This window comes from Stegastes partitus, unplaced genomic scaffold (assembly GCF_000690725.1).
Source record: "Stegastes partitus isolate 25-593 unplaced genomic scaffold, Stegastes_partitus-1.0.2 Scaffold6, whole genome shotgun sequence".
In the NCBI taxonomy this organism is placed as follows: Eukaryota; Metazoa; Chordata; class Actinopteri; family Pomacentridae; genus Stegastes; species Stegastes partitus.
This window is the reverse complement of record NW_007577737.1, coordinates 1,788,292-1,804,471: the sequence shown is the minus strand read 5'-3', so window position 1 is coordinate 1,804,471 and position 16,180 is coordinate 1,788,292. Positions and strand designations below refer to the sequence as shown.

The 16,180-nt window shown below is 45.8% G+C and overlaps 1 protein-coding gene across 1 annotated transcript in view; it reads right to left on the bottom strand.

Moving 5' to 3' along the window:
• gabbr1b (gamma-aminobutyric acid (GABA) B receptor, 1b) overlaps positions 1-15,135 on the bottom strand; it is a 40,689-nt gene extending 25,554 nt beyond the window's left edge. Inside the window, exons 1-5 of the mRNA XM_008281293.1 lie at positions 14,875-15,135; positions 6,788-6,922; positions 3,819-3,989; positions 2,666-2,767; positions 271-336 (exon numbers count right to left, since the gene is read on the bottom strand). Of these exons, the coding sequence (XP_008279515.1) occupies positions 271-336; positions 2,666-2,767; positions 3,819-3,989; positions 6,788-6,922; positions 14,875-15,135 (735 nt within the window). The remainder of the gene's footprint in view (positions 1-270; positions 337-2,665; positions 2,768-3,818; positions 3,990-6,787; positions 6,923-14,874) is intronic.
• Positions 15,136-16,180: the final 1,045 nt, after the last annotated feature.

Below are 16,180 nucleotides of genomic sequence, written 5' to 3'. Positions count from 1 at the left end.
CAGATAACATCAGATTGTTTTTCTTTCTGCTCCTTTCATTCAGGAATGTTGGTGTCATGTTTAATTGTTTTGTTTTAACTCAATGAATGGAATAAAATTAAAAGAAAAAAGAAGAAAAAACCCGTCAGAGTGCTGTGAACAGCACATTGTATTGACTGTGAGGACACCAAACTTTAGCAGTGAAGCTCAGACGCCACAAAGCTTTCATACAATGACTCGCATTCAGTACTTATGTGTGCTGTGAGTGAATGTGAAGAGGAGAAGCTGTACCTCACAGAAGACCTTCCTGGCCTCCGTCTCATAGAACAGGCCAACGATAATTCTGGCATCTTGGCGCTTTGAGGTGTAAAAGAAAAAGGACAGAGTCACACATGGGAACAAAAAGCACCAGTCAAAGGCCTGCAGAGTGGATGGGGAGCCAGCCCTCCTCCCAGCTCCTCACTACACAGCAGTGGAGTTCCTCTCCACTGGGCCACAATCATGCTGTTACCATGGTTTCTTCTGCGATGGTCAATTAATCTTCCACACCAGAACTAGGCCGACATACTGAAGAAGGTCATTGTGAGGCGTGTGTGTGCCAGAAAGAAAGAAAGTCAGGCTGACACAGGCAGAGGAAGGAAGGGAAGTGAGTACAACATAGACGCCACGTTTCTCCTCAACAATGTGCACACATTGGTGATCTTATCACAGTCATATTTACAATAAAAACTACAATGACTATCTCACGGTTGGATTAATCCGTCAACCAGTCCAGTTGCAGTTTACATCCATGTCTGTCCAGATTTATACTGTATATGTAGGGAAGACTATGACAGGGATATTCTCGTAGTTTAATCGTAGCAACTGGACCTGCTTGAGTTCCTTGAAGACGTTCCACCTCTCATCCAAGAGGCTTCATCAGCTCTGACTGACTAGTTGGGAGTTTGTTGCTCCTCTTCATGTGGAAGATGAAACCACATCCACACCTAGCCACAACAGACCCTAGCGAACCTCATGGTGTCAGGGGGAGTACTAACGACTCACATAACGAGGGGGAGGAGCAACAAACCCCCAATTGAAACCCAAACTCAGGTGTTAATGGCTCCTTCAGGATATCAGTATGTGGAACTCCCAACTACTCAGTCAGAGCTGATGAAGCCTCTTGGATGAGAGGTGGAACATATTCAAGGAACTTAAGCAGGTCCAGTTGATACGATTAATCCATGAGAACAACCTAGCGAAGTGTAAAAACTGAAGGAAATTTTAAAAATAACCATGTTACACACTGAATTTATTTCTTCATGTGAATGTGTGCTGCTTCCTGTAGTCTTGTTGTTGAGGTTGTTATCTTTAGTACCACTAAAACAGATGCCTGTACTCACTGACTGTAGCTAGAAACTGTAACCAGAGATGCCAAAAATAAGTATTCGTAGTTAAAATGTGTCACCAGTGGTCCTTTATCTATATTACCCCAAAGTGTAATAACCACTTTAGCTTCCACAATCCAGTGATGTGTTTAGAGAACCTTCAGAGAAGCTAGTGCACTTCTGAGAACCAATTAATGTCTGTTTGAGATACGTTTCCTCTCTTATTCTACAGAGCATTAGGAGCACACAGCTCAGTCAGAAATCAAAGAACAGCATTTTAAAAAGCAGAAAGGAACTTGTAGGTTTTTCAGGTGATGCAGTAGTAAAAGGCAGCCGGTGTTAACAGCGTCATAAGAAGCTCAGTGACAGGCTGAGACTCGGGCTGCTGCTAGAGCGACGACTATCATAGTCTGAGCAGCTAGAAACCAGCAGGGTGTCGGTGAATTTGTGTCGCGCTTTTCCATCTACAGCAGCAGAAACATGCAGCTGCTACGCTGCAGTGACTTTCTGGGTCGTTTGTGGTTTGAGCTTCCTGCCAGTGCAGGAGGAGAGACTTCACTGAAAATAACAACCAGAAAAACAAGAAAAACGTGTCCTAAATACATGTCAGAGACTTATCCTGTCCACATGAACTAGTCACTTATCAGGCCTGAACGGGGCAGAACTACCATAGAGCAGAGTCCCACAGCCTGCTGACAACACTGGACAGGAGAGCTGGTTTCATTCATCAGCTGATTCATTTTTATTTTGCTGTTCATTTGTTCATTGTTGAGCTATCATCAGTGAACTTCCTGAATGTTTCCCATCAGAAACCTCCTGGAGCAGGCTGAGGGATGTTGCAATGGAGTGTGTGGAAAAATCACTACAAAACAAAAGTGTTCTCAGCAGAGAGGCGAGTGTGTACGTAGCTTTAGTGATGGAATTACTGGAGAAGTGAACATTAGAACACATTCGTCATAGTGAGTAAACGTGGATGGAGAGTTACGCTTGAATTAATAGCAAATTAAAAAAAGGGATGTGATCAGATGTGTTTGACTCTCTTTTACCTCCTGAGATGAAGTAAATAAAGGATTCAGCCATTATTTAAGAATAAAATAAAAAACACAATTCAGTCAGTAACAGCTCCACGACTTCGAGGCCAACCCAACAGCCCTGGGCTTCGTGGATCAGAGACGTGGGAGAGTTTCCACGTCCTCTGTACTTTCTGGGTTATCGTTTCTAGCAATCGGGGGGCGCTCTAAGTTGGACTGTTCAGACATGGCCGGACTGATTTGTGTTCAGCTTCCTGCTGTGTGTAAGAACAGTCGGCGGTTCGGTACCTTGAGGTTCTTGACAGCCACAGCAGGGTCGGAGAGGAAACTCTGACGAACGCTGATTTCTATCCCCGCTTCCTTCACCCGCTCCTCCAGATCATCCAGCGTCTGTGAAACACACACACAGAATAATGAGGATAATGAAGATGATAAATCGACAGAGACCGCAACCAAAATAGTAGCGAGAGCGGTAATGGAATAGTAAATTGGAGAAAGAAATGTGGAGAACAGTAGACAGCGATTGAAGCAAAGCAGAGAGGGGGAAGAGGAGTTGGTGGTTTAGAAAGATAACGATGGGTGATGATTAAACAGTAGGTGACAAGAGTAAGGAAGGAAGACGCCCATTAGGTACAAGAAGACATGATAGGAGATGAGGAAGATGAAGGAAGGGAGAGGAACAGGAAAATAATTAAAGTGTCTCCCTTCATATCATCACTGTGTGATGAATCTAAGACTGTGGAAGGTGACCTCGTCTTTTCTTGTTTGTCCATATTTGTCTAATTTCTGGAAGGACAGTTGTCATTGGTTTCCTTCTGTCGAGGGAAATATCTGTTGATGAAGGTCTTATTGCTTTTCGGTTGTTCAGAACAAACCAGTTTGTTTCCCTGTCTGGTGTGATTACAGCAACACTCTGCAGCCTCCAGGTCTCAAACAACCAACATGAGAAAGAATGACTTTTGTAGATGGAATGGTGAGAGAGAAAGTGTTGACAACGTTTAGTAGGTAAATGTATGCACACACAGTCGGGAACATCAGTTTACATGTAAAGACCACGTAGATCATGGGAGTCTTGAGTTTCCAATGCCGCTAAGAATGTTTGATTAACACAACTTTCTACATCACCAGAACCAAACATTTAAGTTGTTGTATATATTTGTGACCCAGCAAATGTTGTCATATGTCCAGAAGACCTGGATGACTCTGAAATAACCAAAATGCATGAAAGTGTTTTTGTGATAAAGACGTGTGTTGTTGTAGGAGTCCTCTGAAAATCAAGACTGCATGTACACACACTTTATGAGCGCATGAACATTTTGTGGATGATTGTGTGTTTACATGGAAACTAAGGAGTAAAAAGGACAAGTCTTATTTCTCTACGTACACACATTCTACCTGACTTTTCTACTTGTCAACACTTTCATTTAAAATCGTGACTCACTGATGTGAAAACTTCTGTTGTTTGCTGGATGGTGGCGATCTTGGTCCACTTCCACTTCTGGAAGAGCTGCACTCGGGTCGGGTTGTGCAGCGTGGCAGATGGGTGAGTCCGGAAGAAGGTGGGGAAGCGCTGGCGGTTGGACAGAGCTGGAGAGCTGGAGCCATACGACAGCTGGGACACAGGGAGATGGATACAACCACGTTACAGCTACAGTCATCCTCATGACTTAAACTCAGACTAAATGAGAGCAGAAACCCAAAAAGAAACGTGTTAAAGCAAGTGAAAGCTTGACTTGTAAAAATACTACAAGTCCTTGAAAAACATCCATCCATCCATCATCTCTACACCTTAATCCTCACTAGGGTCATGGGGGGCGGAGCCTATCCCAGCTGACAGGCAGGTTCACCTGGACAGGTAACCAGTCTATCACAGGGCTATAAAGAGAGACAAACAGTTGCTCAGCTCATTTACTGCATATACATTAGCAAACAGATCTAATGCTAATTTATGTGAGGATTCCTGTAAAATGGAGGTTATACCACTGAAAGCTGCCTAAACGTTGAACTTGGTTACCGTCCATTGTTGCGCTCACCTGCTCTCGTGGCTTTTCAGGAGACGTACTGTTCGTCTCAAATCAAGCTATTATCTTTTGGCTTTGACATGGACTAAACTGGCCTCTCAACAGTCATGATTGTGGCACACTGGAGTTCACATTTGATGTAGAATTTCATTCATTTATTAAACTAAGGGCAAAATAACTAGATATATACTCAATGGGGCAGGACCAGGGCTCCAGGGCTGATTGTTGTCCCTGTGCCCCCAGTTCCAAGTTACTGAAGGGATGTCTTTTTTGATCCCTGCTTCCGCTTTTAGCCATGATGTCAATACATTAGCAGGTAGTATTACAAACAACATCACAGTATGACACATTGATACGTATGTGGATCATATAAGCTACAGGATATTATAGCCTCCTTCTAGAAGGTAAAAACACTGCTGACCTCAGGAAGACGAGGTGTGTCAGAAAAGTTCCAGGACTGGTGTCACAAAAGATATACTTCAAACCCAAAATCCAAACCAGGAGTTTCCCCTTCAGACGATCAACCAGCACCTCTACAAAGAGATCCTACAGCGTTTGCTTCGTCCAGAAGAGGCAGAGTTGTTTCAGGACCAGTGGAGACTGCTTCACCATGACAACCTGCTCACAGCACCCTCAGCATCCCACAGCTCCTGGCTGAGAAGAACATCTCCGTGCTGGAGCAACCTCCCTACTCACCCCACCTGGCTCCCTGGGGTTGGTTCCTCTTCCCCAAGCTCAAGGGCTCATCCAGGGGACCCGTTTAGAAGACGTGGATGACATCAAGATGGCTGTGACGACGGAGCTGAGATGATCCAGAAGAATCCTTCCAGGAGTGCATGGCGGCCTGAAGAGAAGGCTGGAGGAGGTGGGTTAGACTCCAGGAGGATTACTGGGAAGGAGAACACTGGTAGTTTGTAGTTTAGATTTGAAATATATCTTTTGTGACACCAGTCCTGGAACTTTTCTGACACACCCAGAACATATCATGTTTTGGTGAAAAACAGTAAATGTAAACATCTTTATATGTACACATAAAAGAATAACTGACAATATTATAACAACTGATGATGGCCTGTGTGCTGGAGGGGAGTTGTGGCGGTCCACTTGTGTATTAGTCTCATGTAGTGAAGTGAAATGTAAAGTCATCTGGAAGCGGTTCAATGAATCAGAATCATGACTGCAGCCAACTTCTCAACTTCTCTGGCAGGCTGACTCGCTCTCACTGTGACACCCCTTCAGGTCATTTTTTTTCAAGTGTACATTTTGGCTCTGTGTCTTCGGTGTTAATGAGTGTCTTCTGTGATATTTTCAGATTTTCTTGCAACCTTTGGTGCAAGTGTTCTCCGTAGTGTTTTCACACTAACCCCAAGAGATCATGTGTCACCTAAATATTGAATATTGTCTCGGACACTCGGGCAAAGAGAGGAGCAGAATCGTCAAATGATCACCTCCTCGTGGGGAGTTGGATCCGATGGCGGGGAAGGCTGCCGGACAGACCCGGTTAGACCCAAACGTGTAGTAAGGGTGAACTGGGAACATTTGGCAGAGGCCCCTGTCTGTGGGGTTTTCAACTCCCACCTCCTGAAGAGTTCCCAGAGGAGGAATCTGAGTGGTCCATGTTCAGCCAGTCCACATGTGATTTGTGGATTTGGAAAAGGTGCATGGCTGACCCCCAAGGGGCTCTATGGGGTATACTGAGGGAGTATGGGGTACCGGGCACTTTGATACGAGCCATTCAGTCCCTGTTCAACCAAAGTGAGAGCTGCAGCACAAAGTCAGACAGGTGAGTGTTGGACTCCACCAGCACCGAATCTGTTTGTGGTGTTCATGGACAGGATCTCAAGGCACAGCCGGGGTGAGGAGGGCGTCTGGTTTGGGGACCTCAGCGTCATTGGACAGTGACCTTCAGCATGAACTGGAGGTCATTGGACAGTGACCTTCAGCATGCACTGGAAAGGTTTGCAGCCGAGTGTGAAGCAGCTGAGATGCAAGTCTGCACCTTCAAGTTCGAGGTTTTCACCAGAGAACCATGGAATCTACAGTTTGTCTGCCCTTAACCCCAAGAACACGATAAATACTGTCAAGCATGATGGTGCTCCTCATGCTCCTGGGCTGTTTTGGTGCCAATGGAACTGGTGCTTTACACAAATGAAATAAAATCAAATAAAAATAATAACAATAATAATAATGAAGAAGGAGGATTGCCTTTACATTCGGTTGGGTTGTTGATCCAGTTGGATGTTCCAACAAGACGATGGCCTCAAACACACATCAAAGGTAGTACAAACATGGCTGGTTTCAGACTGGTCTCCCCAACATCTGACTCATATAACGCCTAAAACATGACAGCTGTATGTTGAGATCCACACACAGAGGTGGAGGTTCTTACCACGATGAGGTTCCACATGCGAGCGGCTTCGGCCACCAGCGTGGACACGGAGCTGCAGCCCGGCATCAGCACAATCTTGATAGGCTCTGTGTACAAAAGGTCGTACAGCAGTTTGGTAGCCTCACCGGGATCACACTGTGGACACACAAACACCGACAGCATCAGTCAAGGATGTTCCAGGCATTACGGTATACAGCCTGTGAGCACCATGTCTGCAGTGTAGGGTATTCTCAAGCAGACTAATGGACGTCTATGGAGAATTATTACCCAATCCAATCCAATTCTGCATTCAGCCTGCGAGACAGTCAAGTAAGATTGTGGTAAAAATACTGTACATGAAGTTCATCTTGATCAGTGAATAGTCACCTTAGATCAACACAGGTTAAAATATCACTGTATATGTCTGTTCAAGAAACCATTTAAATTATTCTTGATCATCTAAGGAGAAGATTAGCTCTGCTGCAGTTTTCCAACAAGAGCCCTTCAGTGATCCTGAGGACTGAAATCAGGTGTGATCAATGGATCAGACTCTCGTTGTTTAATTTTCCATAATTACCCTCTAATCTTCAGGAAATAAAATCTTGTGAATAACAAGAAACATGATTTATTTTCCAGAGATAACAAAATAATTAATCATGAGCGTGACAAAATGGCATTAAAAACATAATCGCAGATAGGTCCAATTAGACTGAACTGCTCACAAATTAATTTCTGTTCGAAGGATAAAGAAAAATAACAAGCAGCATGTTCACATTTTTCAACAGTTAAAGAAATATAGATATTTTTAACCTTCATTTACCCAGAAAAAAGCTAATTGCTAATTCTAAAGCAACAAGAGACAGTTATCCAAGTGGGATGTAATCGTACATTAATAATGAACGTTTAAAATCATTTGTCATTTGATTCGTTCTAATGGTACCTGGAGGACACCCACACATACACGAGGACAACATGCGGTCTCGTAATGTGACCCAACCCCTACACCGAGCAGACACCAGACAGGTGATGGCGCTACCAATGCACCACCTCGTTGTTGTGTCCAGCTGTTACCCCGAGGCCCCGCTCTGTTTATTTCCTGTTTTATTTTGGAATTTTCTGTTGTCTCGTCTTGTTGCAGGTGTTTTTACATTCTCCAGTCTTTGTCCTCTTTCCCGCCTGTGTGATCACCTGCTGCACCCTTTTTCTTATATTCTGTTCGTCTGGTGCCCTTATCCCAGCCTTCTCCCATCAGTGATCTTCCCTGGGTTGTGTTTGTGTCTGAGACCCAGCCAGGTTTGACCACTGAGCTTGTTCTGGTAATCTGGATACCTCTGCCTGATCACGTTGTATGATAAACCTGTCGGACTGTTCACGAGTCCTGAGAGTTGTTCATTTGAGTCCAGACCGGTTTGTACATCGTGAGCTCGTTGCCCTAAAGTGCAAAAAGCAAACCTGGAAGACAGGAAACTATTCTAGCTCATATGGCTGGTGTCCTGTTGCACAGCTTTGGTCTCGCTTTACAGCCATCATACTGTGAACAGCTTATCTGTAGTTACAGCATTGTTTTAATTGCAATGATGATATAAGTACTTGTTGGATGAAAACTGACATATGGTGAGAGTTTCTTCAGTCTTTGTGGTGCCTTAGAATTTAAATATTGACTGTGGGGACAAAGTCAGTCTTCTAATTGTTGACATCAGAGACCTGCAGACATTCTGTTAGAATCTCCAAAAACGAACTGCTTGGTTTTTCGGAAAGCCAAACACGGTGACACCTTCCTGTTGTCTGGTGCAGGTGTTGTTCTGTCTGAAACACATCATAGACGAATGCTGATAGAAACTGAACACAAACAGGAAAACATAGAATACACAGCTCACTGTGGGTGGTCAGGAACATTATGTATAGGTGAATAGCGTTCCCTTCTACGACAGGCTGGTCCTGAGTATAACTGTACCCGGAGCTGAGGTACGCAGCCGCCGGGCCGAGGCGCGGCACGTTCCAAGGTCACATCAACCGGAGCCCTGACAGGCTCGTCTGGAGGACAGCGTTTATCTGCGTAGTGCTGGGGAAAACATTTACCTCCAGCCAAGCCTCATTATCGTGATCCACATGTTACAGATGGCTCTGCTCTCTGCATCTACAGCCTGCAGCCAACGAACGATCAATAAGGCGTTTAAATGATAATGATGCAGGTGTGGTTATCGTTATTTATTAACAGAGCTAAAGGGAGTCACGGCTGAACAACTGAAATTTGATTTTGTTGTTGTCATCATCATTTCTCCTCATAGGTCATTTACAGAAAACTGTAAAATATGATTTGTAATTTTGGACAAGAAGCACGACAGTCAAATCTAGCATGACCCACATCAATAAGGAATACAGCAGGAAGAACTGGAGTTTCCTTTTATAGCTCTATGAGGAAAACCAGACAGGTGTGTCCTGTGCACGAGGCAGGTACACGACAGAGAAGGTGTAAACCTCCGCTGACCACCACACATCCATTTGTTTTCCCTGAACTATTCTGAGCACTGAGTAAACCTCAGCAATGACAATATTCCTCAGATCTTTTTCTTGGATGTACTTGTGGTGATTTAGTTGTTAGCACTGCCGTTATATCCTGTAGTTGCTCCACATGGTGCCTCCGCATTAAAAGGTATTTACTGTAAAAACAACAACAACAACAACAACAAAAACATTCTGCAAGTATCAACAGCAAAACGTTTTTCAGTTTATCGAAGCAACTGAGAAGTGAAATAGAGAGTGAAATACTGATGAGAACAAAGCCAGTGGCTCCTGCTTCTGAAATGCTCAGAGACTGAAGGCTCAGACTCACAAATACACAAAGAGTGGCTTCATCCTCTTTATAAAAACTGTATCATCATAGTTTGTTCACAGAAAAAGATGTGTGTGTTCCACATTGTACATTAACATCCAATCTACTGGAGCGCTCACCTGGTGGAGCTGGTGTCCCATGTACAGGGCCTGTAGTCTTTCCCCCATTCTTATCCCCCCACTTTCCTGTCTCTCTCTCTGTCCTATCTAATAATGCCAAAAAAGGCCAAAAAAATATATTTAAAAACAAAACATCCAGTCTGCTGAACGGTGAGGAAGGACTTCCACCTGTAGGACAAACCAGGGTCACCTCACAGAAACAGATCCAGCTGGGGATCCACCTCTTTTCTTTCAGAGTTTCAATCATTATTAAATTAACAGCAAAGTTTTAAAAAAAAAAATTTCACAGGGGAGGAAGAGAAAAAAAAAACCTTCAATTCACAGTAATGAAAACCTTAAAATAATAAGGCCCCTGAGGTTTTACTAAAGAATGTCTTCATATAAGTGTAAAATCAATCACAAGAGAAGTTTGTGATCCAATAATGAAGCACTGAATTAGTCTTTTCATTACATTATATCAACGTTTACAGAAGAAAGAGCTGAATGGCTGCTAAACACTTTCGCGTCCTGAACAGCTGTCAGAGAGTCACGATGAAGGCCACAAGCTAAAAACCGTGAACATTTAAAAGGGGCTCGCCTTCATTTCCTGTTTCTTTGTTTGCCAACATCAATAGCTGAAAGGACGAAGCTGTTCCCTAGCAACCAACTCTTGAAACAGTCCTCATCCTGTCTGGGAGGGTGAAATCCATCCTGTGCTGCTAAAGAAGACAGCTGAGGCATGTGCTGGATTTCCTCTCTTCACCTCATCACACTGAGTCAACAAGCACGGAGACAAGTCGTCCAGATCAGCTTTACCCTCCTCAGTCCTCCACCAGACACAGTCGTGATCCGACACTAAATGTAAAACCTTCTTTTATGTCGGATAGCAAGGCTGTCGGATTGTCAAGACGGAGGTCCAGATACAACGAGGGCTTGATGCTGGAAGGCTCATTAGTTGTTAATTATTGTTCATAGTTGTTATAATAACTGGTAGGGCTGGTCCCAATAGAACTTTCTGCTCTCTGGATATTCAGGCCCAATTAATGATGAATATCAGAACATTTGGTGCGGTCGGCGGACACTTCCAACCCGGGGCAGTGCTCTGACGGGGTGGAAGTGTCCAGAACACACAGGTAGTACTTGGATGCTGATGCTAGTTTAGTTAGCGCTCACACTTCTGTTTCCTCCATCGGTGGCGGCGGGGGAGTGGCAGATACGCTCCACCGTTATCCTGATTGGTGACATAAAATGTCATGTCGGAGTCAGAATCCAAGGCTGTCGCTATGTTAAGGCTGTTTTTATGGATTCTGTTGGTTTTTATAAAAACCTGTTGGATAGCAAGGTTTAGGATTGTTAAGGGTCGGATTATCGAGTCACGACTGCAGATAGTTGTTTTTCAGCGGGCCCACAGTAATCTGGAGCTATGTTCCTCACAGTTGACCTTCTGATTAAACCTGGTGCTCATGGGAAATCACCAGCACATTCAAATCAGCCTTCATCTTTTAGCGCTGCAGCATCTGAACTGATATTTAATCATCTATTTGCTGGATTTGGGAAAAAAATGCTGAGAAATTTCACAGTCCATTGACCACCTGATGACGCAGGCGGTTTTCTGGCCTCTTGGGCATCTCTTTGTGTGGAGCTGGACCGTGATCAGCTGGAGACCCATCAGAGCATGCTCAGTGTGATGTGCAGCTGGCCTGGCAGAGCACAGAAGTAGTTTGGAGGTATCTGATCAGCGATCGCTCCGGCCAGCACTTCTTACGTTTGGCTAACTCTGCTCAATATGTTTCTCTCACATCGTCCTCCCATCCGTCTGCTCCCGTCTGTGCAGTAACGAAGGTGCGTGATCTTGCCTCTTTCTTGGAGTCAAATCTGTATTTGTTTGAACTGCAGTTGTCGTGGTAACTGTTGTCATGCCAACCTCTACACCCCCTGACCCCCTACCCCCACCCCCCACCGCTGGCTTTTGAAGTAGAGATCCAATGCAGAACAGCTTGAACCAATCAGAGCGGCCTCTTTCTAAAAACACCGACCAATCAGTGCTGCGTTTAACTGTTTGTATACCCAGCGTGTGTGTGTGTGTGTGTGTGTGTGTGTGTGTGTGTGTGTGTGTGTGCGTGTGCGTGCGTGCGTGCGTGCGTGCGTGCGTGTGTGTGTGTGTGTGTGTGGAGAGACTCAGGTGAGAAGAGGCAGTGTGACGGAAAGAGACTAAAATTATAATCTGCCAGTGGAGGACTTCAAATCGGAAACCTGGTCTCTCTCTAAAAAGGGAACGACTGCACACAGAGACGCTGAGGATGAAAGCTTCAGCGCAGAGACAGAAACCTAAAAATGGTGTTTTCGTGCTATTAATAAAGCTTAAACATCTATTTTACAAATTGAAGGTGAGGAGGGGTGAGGACTGACCAGTCAGCCTGAATAAAACCTTCCTGTAATCCCTGATGTTTGTTACTGTTTCTAACCGTTTGCTGCTATTGGAAGAAGTGCAGCATGTAATCAGCCCTGATGCTGCATTCTGTCAAATGCTGCCTGAAAAATTCACCTGACTTTAAAGTATCTACATCAGAACTGCAAACATTCCTCCAGAGGCAGCTGATGTTAACGTGAACTTCAGTCGGAGCACATACAGCCTATAGATGCTCCCTGTTGGTGAGGTCTACCAGCTGCTCCCCTTCACAACGCTATCGGTTTGTTCCACAGTATGCTGCCATGTCTCATGTCGCTTCTGTGGAAGCTCATGAAATTAAAGAAATTAAAGCTAACAAATGATACCTGGATCGAAACCCACTTCAGCTGTGTTCTGCTTTGATGGTCCTCTGAGCTGGAGGCCCACTGCTAATGAGAGGACCACAGAGTCAGATGTTCTCAATGTATAGGCAGCTGTGAGCTTATAAATGACAGTGATTTGTTGATGCCGGTCCACCATAACATCACTGGTGATTAAATGAATAAAATCCTGTCGTCATCGTAGAGCTGATCTGGTGGATTCACTCGGCTCCTCCTTGGGTTTCTCTGGTCCGTCTGTGAGCAGATCCTCCTTTCTGAGCAAACTCTGAATCAAAACATGTGCGGGTGGAAGGACTGTTGTTGGCTTCACTCCGCAGAAAAGACATCTGGCTGAGCTCCAGAACAGAATCAATCTGGAGTTCACAGAAGGTGAGCACCATGAAGCCCTCAACACAAACACCTCCAGAACAGATGCATTCAAGGTAACTCAGAGAAGTCAGGCTGTATTCTGAACACAACACTGTCCACCTCAGGTACCCAGACCTTCAAATGAGTCAACAAGCGTGTATGGAGCCTAGCTAGCAAGCATAGAGCTGGGTGGTGGAGCTTCACAGGCTGTAGCTACGTAGCTGCTCGTCAACACCAGCAGCTCCTTCAATGTCTTTAACTTGAATGTTTGCACCTTCAGTCCAGGTGAATTAGTTCTTTAATGGAGCTAAACATAGAGCAGTCAGCTCCAACAGTAAACCTAGCTGCTTAACACTGTCTACACTCCCTTTATTCGCTCTGAGCTGTGGGACATGGACACAGGGCCTCTAGGGGGCTCCTGTGGACACCACAGCGATGGCAGCGTATTATGTATTGGGTCCTGTGACTGCCGGGGTTGGGCCTCTGGATCAGATTTGGATCTGGGAGCTTGGTGGATGGGTGTTGGCTGTGTGGGGTGTGTCGCCCTACTGGGGAGGCTGCTGCTGTCGGGAGGAGCTTCGTCTGGAACAGTGTTCAGGTTGGTGGTCCGTGTCAAATGACATCCAGGACCCAAGTTTCCCAGCAGGACACTTCATAGTAACGAGATGATTAATGCTGTTCACGTCACCTGTCAGTGGTTCTAATGGTGCTGCTGAGTGATGTATTGTTCACTGCTGGTTTTACAGCGGGGCACTAAATGTCGCTTATATGCTCGCTGTTTGCATGGTTTCAGAAAGCAGCCGCACTCTGTTGTTCAGAGGGTCAGTCTGAGACACACGAGGCTCATCGGTAGCGTTCCATCCTCCATCGGCTAAAAGGCTTCGACCCCCGATTCGACTCCCAGCTGAACAGACCTTCGCTGCAGGTCGGCGCCGGCTCTCTTTCCCCTCACCTCCTGTTTAACTCCACTCTGCTGTTTACTGAAGGCAAGAAAACAGCCTTAAGTGTCTCACTGCTATACTTTTCTGGACTTTCTGCGCTGCTTCAGCATGAGCCAATCACAACATTTTCATCTCTGCTTTACTGCACACACAAGATCTAAAGTACCGCGCTGCTTTCATACCGTCGGACTCGGGGTTTAGTGAAAGCTGACAGAAATAGACGACTGGGAAAGTTTCTGAGATGAGAGCCATTAGGACAGAACGTGGTGCTGTTCCAACATGTTGTCCCGACGCTGTTATGTTACACCATGCTGTGGTCGGCAGAACATTTCTCTGGGGCTGTGGCCCATTTTATGGCCTGGATGCTACGTTTTAAAATGCACAGCACACAGGAGACAGACGCCTTCTGGTAGCACAACTTGATGCTGGAAGTGAAGATGTATATATTAGGAGTTGCAATCACCTCTCAGATGAATGTGACGTTTACAGAAGAAGCCAGGTCAACTTTTTCTGCAGCTTTGTGGCCAATAACTGTTGTCCCTGAATCCCAAACCATGTATAGATCAGCAAGTCATCAATAACATGATGGAATAAAAACATTTACAGTGTCAGATTGGGAAAAGCAATGCACATATAAATGTATAATCCTTCTTTAAATTGATCAATATCAGTCGAATTATACTCATCAGGTCGTGTAAATAAATCAAATGGTCCAGTCAACCAACCAGTAAACCACCTGGAGGCTTGTTCTTACTCCTGCACTGTAGCTGATCTATAAACTATTAGTTTCTGCTAACTACTCACTCATTAATGTGTCTGATTGAACCCAGTTTGATCGTTAAATCACTGATCGGTGAGCAGTAATAATCAGTGTATCATGCACTGTTAGTTCAAGCACACATGCCTTCACTGTGCAGCAGACAGTGCCTCTGAACACAGGGATGCTGGAGGCAGCTCGGTGTCGCATTGCCTGCAGCAAACCTGGTTCTGGTTCTTTGTGCTACAGCACGTGCAGTGTCATGTGACAGATACACTAATTGTCATCATCATAAGAAGACACAAGTCAGTCTGCACTGCGTATGTCAGCCGTTCACTCACCATACTGTCGTAGTGGATCAGCTCCAGCTCGTAGTCGGGCAGGATGTCGGTCCTCTTGTTCACCAGGTCCAGGGCCATTTGAGCGGAGGGCAGGCAGGCTTGTCCCCCGGGCCAACCTCCGCTCATCGGAAACAGGGCCCCGATGTAGAGCTTCTTCTTGCCTAGAGCCGGGCAGGAGCAGGAGAGGAGGAGAGTGAGGGTGAGGGTCAGAGAGCAGCGGGGGACGGATCTGAGAGGGAGGATTTGGCCGAGACGAGCCATCGCTGCTGCGGGCTGGACGGGTCGGCGGAGCTCCAGAGCTGCTGGAGGGAGTCAGCAGGAGGCAGCTCCCATGAGCAGGAGCTCACCTCTCACACAGCAGCTTACTGTAAACACACGGAAATAATGTGGGTGCAAATCTATCATTGAACAGACACGTTGCAGCAGATGCAGCTCCTCTGCTCTATGGCTGCAGGAGAACTTCAGAAGCCCTCAACATCTAAAACAGAGAAGAAGCCATCCTCATGCAGCTCGTTGAACGGCTTCAGTCCGGGACGAGCCTCCGGTCCAGTCCAGGTCCTGCAGGTCCTGCAGCTCTCTGCGCTGTCCGAGGTGCTGAAACTAAACCGGCTCCGTCATGTCCATCCTCCTGCAGCCCGCTTACAGAGAACACACCGAACAACGTCCCGGTCCCTCCGTATAAAGATGAATAAAGCAGAACCACTGAGCTTTCTTCTCCGGGTCTTCCCTACATGCTCACAGCTCCTCCGTCCGAAGCCGAACACGACGACACCGAATTCACAACAACACGTCTGTTTCCGAACATCCACCGGAGGCTGACGGAGAGGACGGCGAGCCGGGCTCGGTGCTGCTGGACCGCGCAGCCGCTCCGGAGGACGAATGACGGATCCGAGCGGAGCCAGTCCGTGCTGCAGCAGCGGGAGGGAGAGAGAGGGGGAGAGGGGGAGGAGGAGGGACCAGCACCGCTCCTCTCCTCCGACCGACTCCACACCTCCGGCACCGGCGCTAATGACGCTTCATCTGGCGGTTCTTACTGCGCCATTCCTCCTCAATCACAGACTCAATAACAATCCAGCCTTCTATATATACATAGACATACTCTCATTATTAGTTTCGTTATTTATTTAGTTCCCTTTCTTCACTGTTTGGCTGTTTCTATCCCTCTCTCTCTCTCTACACACACATATATATATATGTACTTCTTGTGTATTTTATTCCTTATTCTTATTTATCTTATTATTTGTGCACAACGCATCTCACTGCCCGTTACACCATGTATAACTGTGTTTGTGACCAATAAAAGACC